This window comes from Schistocerca piceifrons, chromosome 6 (genome assembly GCF_021461385.2).
Source record: "Schistocerca piceifrons isolate TAMUIC-IGC-003096 chromosome 6, iqSchPice1.1, whole genome shotgun sequence".
Classification (NCBI taxonomy): Eukaryota; Metazoa; Arthropoda; class Insecta; order Orthoptera; family Acrididae; genus Schistocerca; species Schistocerca piceifrons.
In genome coordinates this window covers 91,823,343-91,841,158 of record NC_060143.1, presented here as the reverse complement: position 1 = coordinate 91,841,158, position 17,816 = coordinate 91,823,343, and the positions used below count along the sequence as shown (strand labels likewise).

Genomic DNA, 17,816 nt, shown 5'->3' with positions numbered 1-17,816 from the left:
TGTTGAGAAAAGTCTTACTTTCAGATGTACCTTAGTTGTGTTGCAAATAGCAGCCAGTATTTCTCATAAAAACTTAGAAATTATGCTTTTAGGTATGTAGCTAGCATACTACTATGGAGGTAAGAGTGTCTTTAGTTGCCAGATACCTCAGTGTTACTTGTAACTTAACACAAGGTGGCATTACTTGTTTTACTTGTTGTGTATGAGTGTTCCTGATTTTTGTATAGAGAATGAAACATAGTTCGAAATTTTCTTGCATCATTTATTTTTCCTGCTGATAGCTCTGTTATTAGCGTATTTGATACCCTCAAATGATTTCTGTGGGGAATCTGTTTTTGCATCTAATATATGGGAGTGTGTTTCCTCTTTGTTAACATTTCTTTAAGCTCTTGAACTGAAATCTCCAAAACAATGCCCGCACGGTTTTGCAGCACTTATTTCAGTCAGATTTAAAAACGTCGTTTCTTTAATATCTGATTTCAGACAGCTTTCCATCCCTACACGATATGTGGATTATTTCTGTTTATAAGTGAGACTAGTTCTGGGACCTTTCCATGGATATTCCTGTAGTTAACTACTACGATAGTAATATTTCCTGTCTCATATCTGCTATGGCATATCCCACCCTCTCTGAAACCTGTACGTAATTCTATCGAATTGTCTGTCCACCCCCCCCCCCCCCCCCCCCACCACCACTAAAAAAAAAAAAAAAAAAAAAAACATGAGCACATCATACATACTCTGCTGCCCTAATACCCACCTACAGCATTCAGTTCACGCCTCACCCATTAAAAGGCGTTCTATATTCTGCACAAGTTTGGGAGTCTATAATCAAGGTCATCAAAGAATCGTTCAAGCCTCTGGCTTAAGCTCTCTTCCCGGCTCCATAGCAGATGATCGCGATAGATTATGGGAACGATGCTGTGTGCGAGGTTAGCAGTCTTCACTAGTTCATCCAGCCTCTTCTAGGAGCTGAAGATGGACTCTGAATCCAGCTGGCAGTTGGCATTTATACTACGAGTTGTAGACTGCTGTACCAAGTGTGCTCATTAGCCACGGGTAGAGCATCCTCTGCTTCTCCTATGAGACACCTGCCCCGCTTCCCTCTCCCCCCTTCCAGTAGATGATATTCCATGTGGATTTTCTTCCTGCGATTCCCCTGAGTGGCTACAACATTTGCCTAGCGGTGGAGCTCTCAACTGACTAGCAAACCAACCCTTCGCACTTGTCTGAACCTTCCTGGGAGATTGCCCCGTCGCAAAAGACGAGGCACCTCGTGCGGGCAACATACTTTCAGCTATGGGCAACAGGTCTACCTCAAATTTTTGAAGTGAACGGTTTCTTGAAAACAAGTAGAAATTGACTGCGCGCGTAGCAGTACCTCAAACCTGTTTTTAAGTTAACGTCTTATTGAAAACTTAGAAGCAGAAATTATCACAATGTATACGAAAATTCTACTGGGCTCCGAAAGCGATGGTGAGGGGATGCATGAACAACTTCTCAGTTGTTTTAGAAAACAAAGCGACACAAAACGTGTCCACTGTCCAGATGGTTCTTTGTCACTGATAATCTCTGACGTGTTGCTGTTTTATTGGTGTTACGTGTTATGAAAACATAGTTATGTGACGTGAAGTATCGGTAGATTTGTAAACTGAGTTGCCAGCTGTCGAGGCGAGCTGTGAAATTATGAGTTTGTCAAAATGACTTCTTGTCATTTAATAATATGTCTTTTGTATCTCCTCGTCTCGGACTATGGATGTGCTGAAAGTGGAGGCTTTGATGATTCCATTTTTTACAGGATAAATTGGCCGGGAAACGACGAAACTGATCTCTTGGTAAGTAGTACATCCCTCATCATGACGTACATGCTTATATTTTCTTTTCTTTTTATTCGTCGAGTATATTTTCAGTTGAAACACGTTTATTTAACAGTGTAGCACACAACGTGATTTGTTGTTTCAACAGAAAAAAAATTGTGAGGGAGCATTTATTTACGTTTCTTATCATTGCTCGTCAGTAGACAACGAAATTAGAAATCCACATGTAATTTTGATATTCTAATAACGCTCAGAAACTGTCTCTTCTTGTTACAATTAACATTCGACAGGGTCACATTAAAGAAATATCTGCAATCAACGGTTTGTCCTTAAGAATTGATTTTCTAAGTATACAACGGACATTAGAGGATTGCCTTAGCGCTTTGCTCTTTTTATGTTTTTTTTATGTTTTTGCGTTGCGCTAATATACGAATACGACAGAGCAGGGCCGACAGAAGCGTCCTGAAAACAACGTCATGGCACCTGAAGATAGCCAGTTTTTATTGTAATGGAAACCAGTCGCAAGTGATTAATAAATCATATCAATCCACTTAATCTTTTTCCGTAAGGGAGATCCCTTGCTGACTCACGTTACATTTTGAAATCAACGTTTTATATTGACTTGTTATTAATCTGTAAACCCATACTTTCTTTTTTAAATCATCATTACAAATTCAGTTATTCAGGCAAATATCTAGGAGTGTTATTTAAGCAGGAAAGAGCATTAAAATTAAAGGACAAGAATGTAATGTGGCTCATGCTACAAATTTGGGACATCCTATTCCTAATGTGCATTTTAGGTCGAAAGTGTCCTCAAACTATTAGGAGTAGGCCCATGGATCTGGTTTTCATCACAGAAAATGCATATTAGGTTGGCATTCAAGTGACAGTTACAGGTTTCTAAAAATAATCATACCATGTGAAATATTGTAATGTATTGAAAAAGGCGCGTGACTCGTGTTACTTCTTGTTGGAAAACCTTTTTTCCTACAGGCAGAGAAATAAAAATATGGCAATATGAGCCAAATAACATAAACTTAACATTAACATTTCACTTTTCGAACACTATGAAAAATTATAAGAGCATGACATCTGGGAAAATGAACTGTAAATTCAAGTAAAGATCAGAGAACTGAAAATATTCTTTTGCATTGACAACATCAAATGCATTAATTTTTTTTATAATTTCATCACATTTTACAGGCCATTTCCAATTGTGGCCAGCACACTGATTAAGTAAGAATTTCCAAAAACTGCACATACTTCTTCAGCATTGAGTTTACTGTCATATTCTACTTTGTACCAGTCTCCAGTTTTCACACATTCCCCCCATGAACCATGGACCTTGCCGTTGGTGGGGAGGCTTGCGTGCCTCAGCGATACAGATAGCCGTACCGTAGGTGCAACCACAACGGAGGGGTATATGTTGAGAGGCCAGACAAACGTGTGGTTCCTGAAGAGGGGCAGCAGCCTTTTCAGTAGTTGCAAGGGCAACAGTCTGGATGATTGACTGATCTGGCTTTGTAACAATAACCAGAACGGCCTTGCTGTGCTGGTACTGCGAACGGGTGAAAGCAAGGGGAAACTACAGCCGTAATTTTTCCCGAGGGCATGCAGCTTTACTGTATGATTACATGATGATGACGTCCTCTTGGGTAAAATATTCCGGAGGTAAAATAGTCCCCCATTCGGATCTCCGGGCGGGGACTACTCAAGAGGATGTCGTTATCAGGAGAAAGAAAACTGGCGTTCTACGGATCGGAGCGTGGAATGTCAGATCCCTTAATCGGGCAGGTAGGTTAGAAAATTTAAAAAGGGAAATGGATAGGTTGAAGTTAGATATAGTGGGAATTAGTGAAGTTCGGTGGCAGGAGGAACAAGACTTCTGGTCAGGTGACTACAGGGTTATAAACACAAAATCAAATAGGGGTAATGCAGGAGTAGGTTTAATAATGAATAGGAAAATAGGAATGCGGGTAAGCTACTACAAACAGCATAGTGAACGCATTATTGTGGCCAAGATAGATACGAAGCCCACGCCTACTACAGTAGTACAAGTTTATATGCCAACTAGCTCTGCAGATGACGAAGAAATTGAAGAAATGTATGATGAAATAAAAGAAATTATTCAGATTGTGAAGGGAGACGAAAATTTAATAGTCATGGGTGACTGGAATTCGAGTGTAGGAAAAGGGAGAGAAGGAAACATAGTAGGTGAATATGGATTGGGGGACAGAAATGAAAGAGGAAGCCGCCTGGTAGAATTTTGCACAGAGCACAACATAATCATAACTAACACTTGGTTTAAGAATCATGAAAGAAGGTTGTATACATGGAAGAACCCTGGAGATACTAAAAGGTATCAGATAGATTATATAATGGTAAGACAGAGATTTAGGAACCAGGTTTTAAATTGTAAGACATTTCCAGGGGCAGATGTGGACTCTGACCACAATCTATTGGTTATGACCTGTAGATTAAAACTGAAGAAACTGCAAAAAGGTGGGAATTTAAGGAGATGGGACCTGGATAAACTAAAAGAACCAGAGGTTGTACAGAGATTCAGGGAGAGCATAAGGGAGCAATTGACAGGAATGGGGGAAATAAATACAGTAGAAGAAGAATGGGTAGCTTTGAGGGATGAAGTAGTGAAGGCAGCAGAGGATGAAGTAGGTAAAAAGACGAGGGCTAGTAGAAATCCTTGGGTAACAGTAGAAATATTGAATTTAATTGATGAAAGGGGAAAATATAAAAATGCAGTAAGTGAAACAGGCAAAAAGGAATACAAACGTCTCAAAAATGAGATCGACAGGAAGTGCAAAATGGCTAAGCAGGGATGGCTAGAGGACAAATGTAAGGATGTAGAGGCTTATCTCACTAGGGGTAAGATAGATACCGCCTACAGGAAAATTAAAGAGACCTTTGGAGATAAGAGAACGACTTGTATAAATATCAAGAGCTCAGATGGAAACCCAGTTCTAAGCAAAGAAGGGAAAGCAGAAAGGTGGAAGGAGTATATAGAGGGTCTATACAAGGGCGATGTACTTGAGGACAATATTATGGAAATGGAAGAGGATGTAGATGAAGATGAAATGGGAGATATGATACTGCGTGAAGAGTTTGACAGAGCACTGAAAGACCTGAGTCGAAACAAGGCCCCCGGAGTAGACAATATTCCATTGGAACTACTGACGGCCGTGGGAGAGCCAGTCCTGACAAAACTCTACCATCTGGTGAGCAAGATGTATGAAACAGGCGAAATACCCTCAGACTTCAAGAAGAATATAATAATTCCAATCCCAAAGAAAGCAGGTGTTGACAGATGTGAAAATTACCGAACTATCAGCTTAATAAGTCACAGCTGCAAAATACTAACACGAATTTTTTACAGACGAATGGAAAAACTAGTAGAAGCCAACCTCGGGGAAGATCAGTTTGGATTCCGTAGAAACACTGGAACACGTGAGGCAATACTGACCTTACGACTTATCTTAGAAGAAAGATTAAGGAAAGGCAAACCTACGTTTCTAGCATTTGTAGACTTAGAGAAAGCTTTTGACAATGTTGACTGGAATACTCTCTTTCAAATTCTAAAGGTGGCAGGGGTAAAATATAGGGAGCGAAAGGCTATTTACAATTTGTACAGAAACCAAATGGCAGTTATAAGAGTCGAGGGACATGAAAGGGAAGCAGTGGTTGGGAAGGGAGTAAGACAGGGTTGTAGCCTCTCCCCGATGTTGTTCAATCTGTATATTGAGCAAACAGTAAAGGAAACAAAAGAAAAATTCGGAGTAGGTATTAAAATTCATGGAGAAGAAATAAAAACTTTGAGGTTCGCCGATGACATTGTAATTCTGTCAGAGACAGCAAAGGACTTGGAAGAGCAGTTGAATGGAATGGACAGTGTCTTGAAAGGAGGATATAAGATGAACATCAACAAAAGCAAAACAAGGATAATGGAATGTAGTCTAATTAAGTCGGGTGATGCTGAGTGAATTAGATTAGGAAATGAGGCACTTAAAGTAGTAAAGGAGTTTTGCTATTTGGGGAGCAAAATAACTGATGATGGTCGAAGTAGAGAGGATATAAAATGCAGGCTGGCAATGGCAAGGAAAGCGTTTCTGAAGAAGAGAAATTTGTTAACATCCAGTATTGATTTAAGTGTCAGGAAGTCATTTCTGAAAGTATTCGTATGGAGTGTAGCCATGTATGGAAGTGAAACATGGATGATAAATAGTTTGGACAAGAAGAGAATAGAAGCTTTCGAAATGTGGTGCTACAGAAGAATGCTGAAGATTAGATGGGTAGATCACATAACTAATGAGGAAGTATTGAATAGGATTGGGGAGAAGAGAAGTTTGTGGCACAACTTGACCAGAAGAAGGGATCGGTTGGTAGGACATGTTCTGAGGCATCAAGGGATCACCAATTTAGTATTGGAGGGCAGCGTGGAGGGTAAAAATCGTAGAGGGAGACCAAGAGATGAATACACTAAGCAGATTCGGAAGGATGTAGGTTGCAGTAGGTACTGGGAGATGAAAAAGCTTGCACAGGATAGAGTAGCATGGAGAGCTGCATCAAACCAGTCTCAGGACTGAAGACTACAACAACAACAATAGCTTCTTCAGTATGATGATGTGCAGCAGCAGATTTCTTTGGAGACAGCAGATATGTTTGTACTACTACTTTCTTGTAGTGAAAGCAGTGAATGCTTTTTATGTTTGGTACTGATGGTGCTGAAGAAAATATTTGAGCCAGATTAAGGTTCACAGTGATTCCTTGAATTTCATCAATAGACACATGAAAAACCTGTATAGTTGTGTTACTTGCAGCTACCTGAGTGAAAGTTGATGCGTCACCTACTATGAATTTCAGTTGTATGGAGCATTCCCCACTAGCCATTCTGCAACTGCACCAATTCCATCTATGGCTCCTTTATGATGGAATGTAGGAAATTGAGGTTCAGTACCAGTAATATATTTGTTTTTAAATTGTGAGGCAGATCCATCACACCAGATTGAAACTGTCTTCACATTTGTAGGTAGGCCCTATAGTTGACAGTACCTTGCTAATGTAAGCAATTGCAGCACTCGAGCCATGGCTTTATCCAGAGCACGATGTGACTTATACATGACACTTGCTTTACTATGTTGCTGATCTTGCATCTTATTTTGCCTGTGTTTGCTAACTCTCTCCCTATTTTTAGCTCTTCTTTCTTCAAATAACAGTCCTTGCTTCTGTTGACACTACTGTAGAAACTTTTATTTCTGTTTCAGCTAGCTTCTTCGAGCTTCTTCCACATGCTTCTTCTTAAATTCTTCATATTTTCCTTCACTCATTAACTTTTCCCTCCTCCTACTCTGTCTTTCTGCTGCTGCTAATAGTACAACTGTGATTCAGATTATGTGACTCACGCTACAGATTTAATTTTCTGTTTTTAGTATATTGGTTGAAATTGGGAAATTTTTCGTAGTGATACTAGTTAAACATTCACACTAAGAAGTAAATTACTGAACAATATAAAATTATTTCTAATATCTGTCTTGGTATAAAAACTTAATTACATGAAAGTGACTCATGTCACATGAAAGTTCATGCTGTTGTATTATATTGTTTATCCCTACCTATTATTTACCTACTTCAGTTTTATTCTCTTTATGAAATACCTTATGATATGTAACAGTAATATAAATAATGGTATGCTAATTCGTATCTGCCACTTAGTTGAAATGAAGGTCCAAAATCTCCGATAATTCACACACTCATCACATGAAAAACATACGACATTATAAAAATGGCTACAAAGTATGGAGGGAAAGCAATAATGGGCCACAAACCATTGTTGCCGTACAGTAAAAAGTCCAGCCTTTTCAAAAAGTATATAAAAATTACCAAACTTTAAACTTTTAAATATCGTAAGTGTGTCCTGCTTTAAATGGAATAACCCGTAACATCAAAATATAGAGCGTTTGCTGGCAATACATTGTTATCAGATAGAAGTAGTTGGGTTTTCCATTCCAGACTAACGACATTTCATCTGGTGCATCAGCCAGTCGTAGTGTAGTTTTCAGTTGCTTTCCGGCATATGTAAAACTGACATTAATACTCATTCCCATCTCTTACTCAAAAACACAACACAAACAGTTTCACTATGGAGACACACAGGAGGAGGAGGGGGAGAGGATTATATAATCATTATGTAACAGCCAATGTCTTTCGTTCCCATCATATTACTGTGTTTACTCAGTTCTGAGATATGGGTGTGTTTTCTTGGGTTCAAAAGCATAAAACATGGACACAGTTGTCAAACTGCAGAAAAGGGGAGTAAGAATAATAATTACCTATATCGACATCTACACTCTGCAAACCACCATGAGCTGCATGGCAGATAGTTTGGCCCATTGTACCAGTTATTAGGGTTTCTTCCCTTTCAATTCGTGTGTGGATTGCAGGAAGAATGACTGTTTGAATGCCTCTGTGCATGCAGTAATTATTCTAATCTTATCCTCATGATCCATATGTGAGAGACATATAGGTGATTGTAGTATATCCCTAGAGTCATTACTTAAAGTCAGTTCATGAAACTTTGTTAATAGACTTTCTCAGGATAGTTTACATCAGCCTTCAAGTCTGCCAGTTCAGTTCCTTCAGTATCTCTGTGACACTCTTATACAGATTACGCAAACCTGCGACCCTTTGTCCTGCCTTTCTCCGTGTACATTCAATACCCCCTGTTATTACTATTTGACATGGGTCCCACACACTTGAGCAATATTCTAGAACCAGTCGCACGCTTGATTTATAAGCAACCTCCTTTATAGACTGATTGCACTTCCCTGGTGTTCTACCAATAAATCAAAGTCTCTACCACCAGCTTTACCTACAACTGAATAACTGATATTATAGTCATACGATACTATGTTTTTTTTTTTTTGTGAAGTGCTCAGTTTTACATTTATGAACATTTAAAGCAAGGTGCCAATCTTTACACCTCTTTTAAATCTTATCAAAATCTGTCTGAATATCTATGCAGTTCTTTCAGACAGTATTCCGTTATATATAAGTGCATCGTCTCCAAAAAGCTTGATGTTACTATTAATGTTATCTACAAGGTCATTAATATACAACATGACAGCAAGGGTCCAGACATGTTTCCCTGGGACACACCTGAAGTTACTGCTACATCTGACGATGACTCTCCATCCAAGATAACGTGCTGTGTCCTCTCTGCCAAAGAGTCCTCATCTAGTCACAAATTTCACATGGTAAAACATATGATCATACGTTTGACAATAAGCATAGGAGTGGTACTGCATCAAATGCTTTCCGGAAGTCAAGAAATACTACATAGACCTAATTGCCTGAATCCAAAGGTTCCAGTATGTACTGGTTAGCATTGAGGAGGTTATTCTGTTCAAGATACCTCAGTTGTGTTTGAGCTGAGAATATGCTCTAAGATTCTACAATAAATGGATGTTGGGATTATGGGAGGGTATTTTTGTGGATCACTTCCAAGAACTGCGCACGGTTTTTTGGGTGAGGGATTCCATCAGGCCCTGGGGCTTTGTTCAGTTTTAATGATTTCAGCAGTTTCTCAACATCACTGACACTAGTGCTTATTTCATTCATATTTTCAGTGGTACAAGGATTAAATTGGTGCAAATCTCTTGGGTTTTCCTTTGTAAAGGAACATTTGAAAATGGAGTTAGGCATTTCAGCTTGTGCTGTGCTACCTCCAATTTCAATTCCTGTCTCATTCGCTAGGTACTGGACACTAACTTAGGTGCCGTTAACAGCCTTCACATGTGACCAAAATTTCTGTAGGTTCTGTGAAACATCATTTGGCAACATTCTGCTATGGTAGTCATTGAAGGCATCACGCATTGCTCTCCTGACAGCTAGACATGTTTCATTCAGCAACTTGTTTTATACCTTTTATGCAGTACAGATGCCACATTTCCCAGTCACCGGTGTGAGATTATCATTCGCATACCTAAGTCTAGTAAGGACAAACACCTTCCTTCCAGCTTCCGCCCAATTTCCCTCTTCAGTAGCATCTGCAAAGTTATGGAATGTGTGATTTATGTTCGGCTGGTGTAGTGGCTTGAGTCTCGGAATCTCCTCACTAATGCCCAATGTAGATTCCATAAGCACCGCTCAGCAGTTCATCATCTCGTCACCTTGTCAACTCATATTATGAACAGTTTTTTTGCAGAAGCTCCAGACTGTGGCCATGTTTTTTTATTTGGAGAAGGAGTACGACACATGCTTGAAGATGGGTATCCTCTATATTATGTATGAGTGGGGGTTCCGGGGTCACCTGCCCATTTCTATCGTGGAATTTTTAGAAGACCATGTTTTTAAGAAACATATGGGCTCGGCTCTGTTGAACACTTTTATTCAAGAGAATGGGGTGCCCCAGGGTTCTGTGTTCAGCGTCGTCTTATTTGCCATAGCCATAACCCTATTATTGATTGTCTCATGCCAGGTATCTCTGGAACTCTTTTCATTGATGACTTTTCGATCTATTACTCCTCTTAAGAACCTGGCTACTTGAGCAATGTCTTCAGCGATGTCTTGATCATCTTTACTCGTGGAGCATCAACAGTGTCTTCCACTTTTCTGCTGGCAAGACTGTCTGCTTGAACTTTCAAGAGAAAGCAGATATTGCAGCAATGTCCAATACCATATACAATTTTGTATTGGTTTCAGGGTTGGACATGTCAGTGCAGCACTGATCATGAGGGACCTCTTAGTTAATTTTCAGTCGCATCAAGTATTGACAAATGTGATATACATTTGTAATTTTTTAACCTGGCAAATCATTTAGTTACTATTGTTGTGGTCTTCAGTCCGATGAATGATTTGATGCAGCTCTCACTACTGTATCTGTGTAAGTTTCTTCATCTCTGAATAACTATTGCAACCTACTTCAATTTGAACCCACTTTCTGTATTCATCTCTTGGTCTCCCTGTATGATTCTTATCTCACACACTCGCCTCCAGTAGTAAATTGATGATTTACTAATGTATCAGGATGTGCCCCATCAACTGATCTCTTCTTTTAGTCAAGTTATGCCACAAACTACTTTTGTCTCTAGTTCTGTTCACTCTTTCTCATTCATTATGCAACCTACCCATCTAGTCTTCAGGAGTATTCTGTTCAACCACATTTCAAAAACTTCTTATTCTCTTCTTTTCTGAAATGCTTATCATCCATGTTTCCTTCCTGTACAAAGCTATGTTGCAGACAAATACCATATGAAAAGACTTCTTATCACCTAAATTGACATTCAGTGTTAATAAATTTCTGTTCTTCAGAAACGCTATTCTTGCCATTGCCAGTCAACATTTATATCCACCCTATGTCAGCCATCATTAGTCCTTGTACTGCCCAAACAGTAAAACTTGACCGCTACTTTCAGCGCCTCATTTTTTAATCTAATTCCCTAAGCATCGACTGCTTTAATTCAACTCTATTGACAGAATTACAGTGTTGTCAGCAAACCTCAAAGTTTTTATTGCTGCCATCTGAACATTAATTCTTTCTCCATTTTGATTTTTTGTTTCCTTTACTATTTGCACATTATGCTGATTGGATAATATTGAGGATAGTCTGCTACCCTGACTCAACTCCTCCTCAACCAGTGGGCCCCTTTCATGCCGTTCGACTCGTATAACTGCCATGTGGTTTCTGTACAAGTTGTACATAAGCTATTTTTGTGTGTATTTTCACCCCTGCTACCTCCAGAATCCCGAAAGAATGTATTCCAGCTATAAATGTAGGTTTGCCTTAAGATAAGTTGGAGGATAAGTATTGCGTCGCATGCTTTTACATTTCTCCAGCATCCAAACTGATCTTCCCTGAGGTTAGCTTCTACTAGTTTTTTTCCATTCTTCTGTAAAAAATTTGTGTCAGCATTTTGCAACCATGGCCTGCTGTAAACATAGTTGGGTAATAAATCTAAATCTACATGTACTCTGCAAATCACACTTAAGTGCCTGGCAGAGGGTTCATCAAACCACCTTCACAATAATTATCTGTTATTCCAATCTTGAACAGCACGCAGAAAAAATGAACACCTATATCATTCAGTGTGAACTCTGACATTCCTTATTTTATTGCAATGATCATTTCTCACTACATAGGTCGGCGTCAACAAAATATTTTTGCGTTCAGAGGGGAAAGTTGGTAATCGAATTTTCATGAAAAAATTCTGCAGTGATGAAAAATGCCTTTGTTATTAACGGTGTTCACCCCAAATCCTGGATCATGTCAGTGACACTCTCTTCCCTATTTCACGATAATAAAAAACATGCTGCTCGTCTTTGAACTTTCTCAATGTACTCCGTTAACCTTATCTGGTAAGGATCCCAGACTGCACAGCAGTACACCGAAAGAGGACGGACAAGCATACTGTAGGTGGTCTCTTTAGTAGATCTGTTACATTTTTAAGTCTTCTGCCAATAAACTGCAGTCTTTGGTTTGCTTTTCCCACAACGTTTTCTGTGTGTTCTTTCCAATTTAAATTTTTCATGATAGTAATTCCTAGGCTTTCAACTGAATTTGTGGCTTTTATATTTGACTGATTTATCATGGAATCAAAGTTCAGTAGAATCCTTTTAGCAGTCATGTGAATGACCTCACACTTTTCATTATTTAGGGTCAATTGCCAATTTTTCACCATTCAGATATCTTTCCTAAATCATTTGCAATTTGTTTTGATCGTCTGATGAGTTTACTAGATGACAGGCAAAAGCGTCATTTGCAAACAACCTAAGATGGCTGCCCGGATTGTCTCCTAAATCATTTATATAGATAAGGAACAGCAGAAGACCTATAAGACTACATTGGGGAATGTTTTACTCGATGACTTGCTGTCAATTACTACAAACAGACCTCTCTGAAAGGAAATCATGAATCCAGTCACATAACTGAGACAATATTCCGTAAGTTTGCTTGTTTGGTACAGATCAAAAGCCTTTTGGAAATCTAGAAATACGGAATCAATTTGAAATTAATTGTCAATAGTACTCATTCATGTTTCACAAAAACAGTGTTTGCAAATATTCACACCTGCAGCACCTGCTATCTGTGGAATTGGAATTATTACTCTTTTTGTCTGAGGCTGTTTTGTCTGTCTTGTACATTTTGCACATGGGTGGATACTTTTGTCATGACTGGCTCTCCCAGAGATATGTTTAGTGCTGAGGGGGTGTCATCTACTCCAGGAGCTTTGTTTAAACTTAGCCTTTTGAAAATCTAGAAATATGGAATCAATTTAAAATCCCTCATCAATAGCACTCAACAGTTTTTATGTATAAAGAGCTAGTTGTGTTTCACAAGAACAATGTTTTCAAATGTTCTCACCTGTTAACACCTGCTTTCTTTGGAATTGGAATTATTACTTTCTTCTTGAAGTCTGAGAATGGTTCACCTGTCTCATACATTTTGCACACAGGTGAAATACTTTTGTCATGAGTGGCTCTCCCAGAGATATCTGTAGTGCTAAGGAGTTGTCATCTACTCCAGGACCCTAGTTTCGACTTTAGGTGTTTCAGTGCTCTGTCAAATTCTTCTCACAGCATCATATCTCCCACATCAACTTCATCTCCTCCCACTTCACTTTCTGCAATAATACCTTCACTTGTATAGCCACTTTATATATTCCTTCTACCTTTCAGCTTTCATTCCCTTGCTTATTACTTGTTTTCCATCTGAGATCTTGATATTCACATAGCTGCTTCTCTTTTCATCAAAGGCCTGTCAGCTTGCCATTCCTGCTAAGCAATTTTGCATTTTCTGTCAATTTCAGATTTTAGATGTCTGTATTCCAGTTTGTATGTTTCACTAGCTGTATTTTTATGTTTTCTCCTTTCATCAATTAAATTCAATGTATCATGTGATATCCAAGGATTTCTATCTATTTGGTCCTCTACTGCCTTCGCTTGTTTCATCTCTCAAAGCTATTCATTTGTCTTCTATTGTATTCTTTCCCCTTTTTTTCAGTCAATCACTGCCTAATACGCCCCTTGAAATTCTCAACAAACCCTGGTTCTTTTGACTTATGCAGGACCCACCTCCTTAATTTCCTACCTTTTTGCAATGTCTTCAGTCTTAATATACAGTTCATAATGAATAAATTATGATCAGAGGCCACGTCTCCCCCCTGGATGTGTCTTATAGTTTAAAATCTGGTTCCAGAATCTCTGTACAACCATTATACGATTAAACTAAAACCTTCCAACGCCTCTATCTCTTCCAAGTATACAACCTTATTTCATGATTCTTAAACCAAATGTTAATGATGATTAAATTATGCTCTGTGCAAAACAACCAGTTGACTTCCTTTTTCATTCCTTTCACCTGGTCCATTTTTTCCCACTAGTTTTCCTTCTCTTCCATTTCCTACTCTTGAATTCCATTCCCCCACCACAATTAAATTTTCCGGTATGTTACCCATTTGAATAATTTTTTTTATGCCATCATACATTCTTATCATCTCTTCTTCCTCTGTGGAGCTAGTTGGCACACACATTCCTACTTTTGTGGTGGGTGTTGGCTTTGTGCCTGTCCTGGCTATCATAATGCATTCACTATGCTGATCATAGTAGCTTACCCTCATTTTTATTTTCTTATTCATTGTCAGACCTTCACCTACATTACCCATATTTGATTTTGTAATTATAACTGTGTATTCGCCTGACCACAAGCCCTGTTCATCATTCCACTGATCTTCACTAATTCCACTATAACTCCAACCTATTGATTTCCCTTTTCAAATTTTATAACCTGCTACCAATTATGCGATCTAAGAATACGTGCTATGCAAGTTTTGTTTTCCCTAATGATGAAATTCTCCCATGTAGTTCCTGCCCAAAGATTTGAATGGGGAAATATTTTACACCTGGAATATTTTACCCAAGAGGATGCCATCAGTATTTAACCATACAGTAGAGCTACATGTCCTCTGGAAAAATAACAGCTGTTCCCTCATTCTTTTAGTCATTCGCAGTACCAGCACAGCAATGCCACATTGTCTGATGTGACAAGCCCAGATCAGTTAATTTATCCAGACTGTTCCCTCTGCAAGTATTGAAAAGACTGATGCCCACTTCGGAAACGATATGTCTGTCTGACTCTCCGCAGGTACCCCCCCCCCCCTCACCCCCGCTCCCCCCCCCCCCCCCCCCCAACGCCCCCCCCCCCCTCCCCCGTTGCGTTTCACCTACTGTATGGCTACATGTGTCATTGAGGCATGCAAGCCACTCTACCTTGGCAGCGACCATGGTTTGTGAGAAAGTCTTAACATTTCTCACCAAATTTTAAACAGAATAAATGTTGCCACTATTTAGCTCTGTTATAGCATATCATGCATTGCTATCAGTGTATGTTGGTTGTAGAGGGTGTGCTGTGAAAACTGGTAGGATACTATCCCTGGGATCACTCCTGCTGGGGTTGTTTCCATGCTGATGTTTCACCCTGTTTGCCCTTTTTCCCCTTTTTTAGTCTTCTTAAACTGCTGTCATTTCTGGTTGCTATGTTTTTCATCTTCAGACTTCATTAAGTAAATAATGATCCACCAGATTTAGACATCACAACAAGGTCTTCATCCCTGGAATAGACCATTACCTGTAGAAAATTTTGCAGAAAACATGGAGGTCTGCATTACTTTCGTAAAGCTTTAAGTGTGAACCTCATAAATGTGTGAGATTAAAATGTTGAGCAATGAGAGAAAAGCTGATGAAGTAGACGAAAGAAAAAGAAGACAGAAGTTGTAATCATTATGAGAAATGGAAGACATTAAGAGGTATGCATGGTAAAGAGGAGAAAGTAGGACCAAAATGTAGTTAAAGAATACCAGAATGATACTTATCAATTTTATTTTGTTTTTGGAAATATTCAAAGGTAGTGGCAACCGTGCTCTGTCATAATTCTACAACACTTTGTGATTTTCTGTAGTTTGACTAAAGCAGGTGCTCATGGTAACCACAGCTAATTTAGGTAGTTGAGGTGCTCATACCAATTTTTAATTTTAATATATCCTGATGTTTGGTTTTGATATAAGAAAATTATTAACACAGTATTTTCTTTTTAGGAAATAGGTGATGCTGAACCCCTTTTTGTCACATCAGCAAACAATGAGCGATACAAATGCTTGTTGCCGTCATCTCAGGAGGAAGAAAAGGTAACAAAATATGTGCACTATATAAATACACACTTTACTTGTCTGTTGTATCAGTGCAAAACAGTTGGTTTTAACATTGCTGAAAATTGTTTTAAGTTGTTGTGGTCCCCAAAAATGAAAGTGTAAAACACCAATAAAGGGAAAAACAATATCTGTAACGATGAAAGTAAAATTTATAATTAATTAAACTGGGTACCTGAAATGTCAGAATGAATGAAAAACCACATGAATAGACAATTATGGAAACAATAACTAATAAGTAAAATATAGGCTATAATATTGTATGATTAAAGTGCGCATCATTTATGTTGGCGGCCGAGTTTAGGTTCGTTCTGCGCATCTGACGTCACAAAACACAGTCAGCCAATGAACAGAGAACGACGTTGCCACATCTCGACTGCAGTGCAGATCATGAACGAGTGTCTTCAGTTTTAGAAACGTTCAGTCATAAATAAAGTAATAGAACAAAAGCAATGTCTTGATAGCAGACATTCTTTTATAGAAAGTTTGGGAAAAAGCATTCTTTATACCAATTGCTTCATATTCTATTAATTAATTAAACCAAACAAGCAATAAGACTCCTGATTCAGGCGATAGCAAGGAAAGGTGTTTGTATCACTCTCACGAACCGCTTTTTCGCAATAAAGAACAGCGGTAATTGTTTATTTTCTGTTGTACTTCGACGAAGCGTGAGTAATTCATAGTCATACCAACAGTGTTTGTCAGTATTTTGCGTGACGTGTTATACTGCTCATGCCGTTATGTAGTGAGACGAGGTGCGTTAGCGTAACGGTTAAGGTGTTGGGCTGCTACGCTAAAGGTTGTGAGTTCAAACCTTGTGCAGTGCTTAATACTTTCATTATTTAAAAACAATATCGAAGTACCTTACTTCACGAATTATATTCGTTTGAATGCAACTTTTTGAAATTTCTAGTTGGGCTGCTACGCGAAAGGTTATGAGTTCAAACCTTGCGCGGTGCTTAATATTTTCATTATTTAAAAACAATATCGAAGTGCCTTACTTCACAAATTATATTCGTTTGGATGCAATTTTTTGAAATTTCTAGTGCTTTGTCTCTTCATTATCCCTTTCGCTGCTGCAGACATGTGCTCGCCTGTGCAGACATGTGGTGTTCCCACTGCTTTGACACACTTATCATTCGATTTCACGAAAACTATTTGGCCCAAAAATTTGATTTTTACACGTCTTCTTAACTGATACCTTCCCCCCGTAAATGACTTAATTTTGTTTCGATGTTCAACGCAGTTATTATGCAGCATTAAATGTAGTAAACCATTGCATGAAATTTTGAGGAGTTTGCAGAGGGAGGTAGAAGTCCATAGCGTATACTTTCCGTATGGTCGATTTTAGTTGCCCCAATGTTGAGAATGAAATGTGGACAAGATACCTAAATTTCATATAAAATTTACTGTATAACAATATCTCATTTAATTTAAGTATGACATATTGAGAAATATTCCCATCTTTCGCGACTGTAATAAAAGTATTATTTACACCGGACGCGTTTGGCTTTATTTTAAAGCACTTCAATCAAGGAAAGGTATGGCACATACACAATGGTACTCTATGTTCTCTTTCTTGTTTTTGTTCCACAGTCGCAGTTTTACCAATGGTACTGAAATGAATTCCTCTTCTGCAACTGTAATAAGGGGCTTATTTAGACCAGACGCGTTTCTCTCTTTTGAAGCATATTCAGTGGACAGTATTTTGTCTCATCCATTGCCAAGTCACCTTTCGTAGTTTTGTGCTGCGGTAACACAATATTCAACGTTTGTGTTGGCAGATCAG

The 17,816-nt window shown here is 38.7% G+C and overlaps 1 protein-coding gene across 1 annotated transcript in view; it reads left to right on the top strand.

Annotated features, from left to right (window-relative positions):
* Positions 1-1,572: 1,572 nt before the first annotated feature.
* Positions 1,573-17,816, top strand: part of LOC124803013 (endoplasmic reticulum lectin 1) — a 102,281-nt gene continuing 86,037 nt past the window's right edge. Inside the window, exons 1-2 of the mRNA XM_047264119.1 lie at positions 1,573-1,835; positions 15,917-16,006. Of these exons, the coding sequence (XP_047120075.1) occupies positions 1,701-1,835; positions 15,917-16,006 (225 nt within the window). The 5' untranslated portion in view covers positions 1,573-1,700. The remainder of the gene's footprint in view (positions 1,836-15,916; positions 16,007-17,816) is intronic.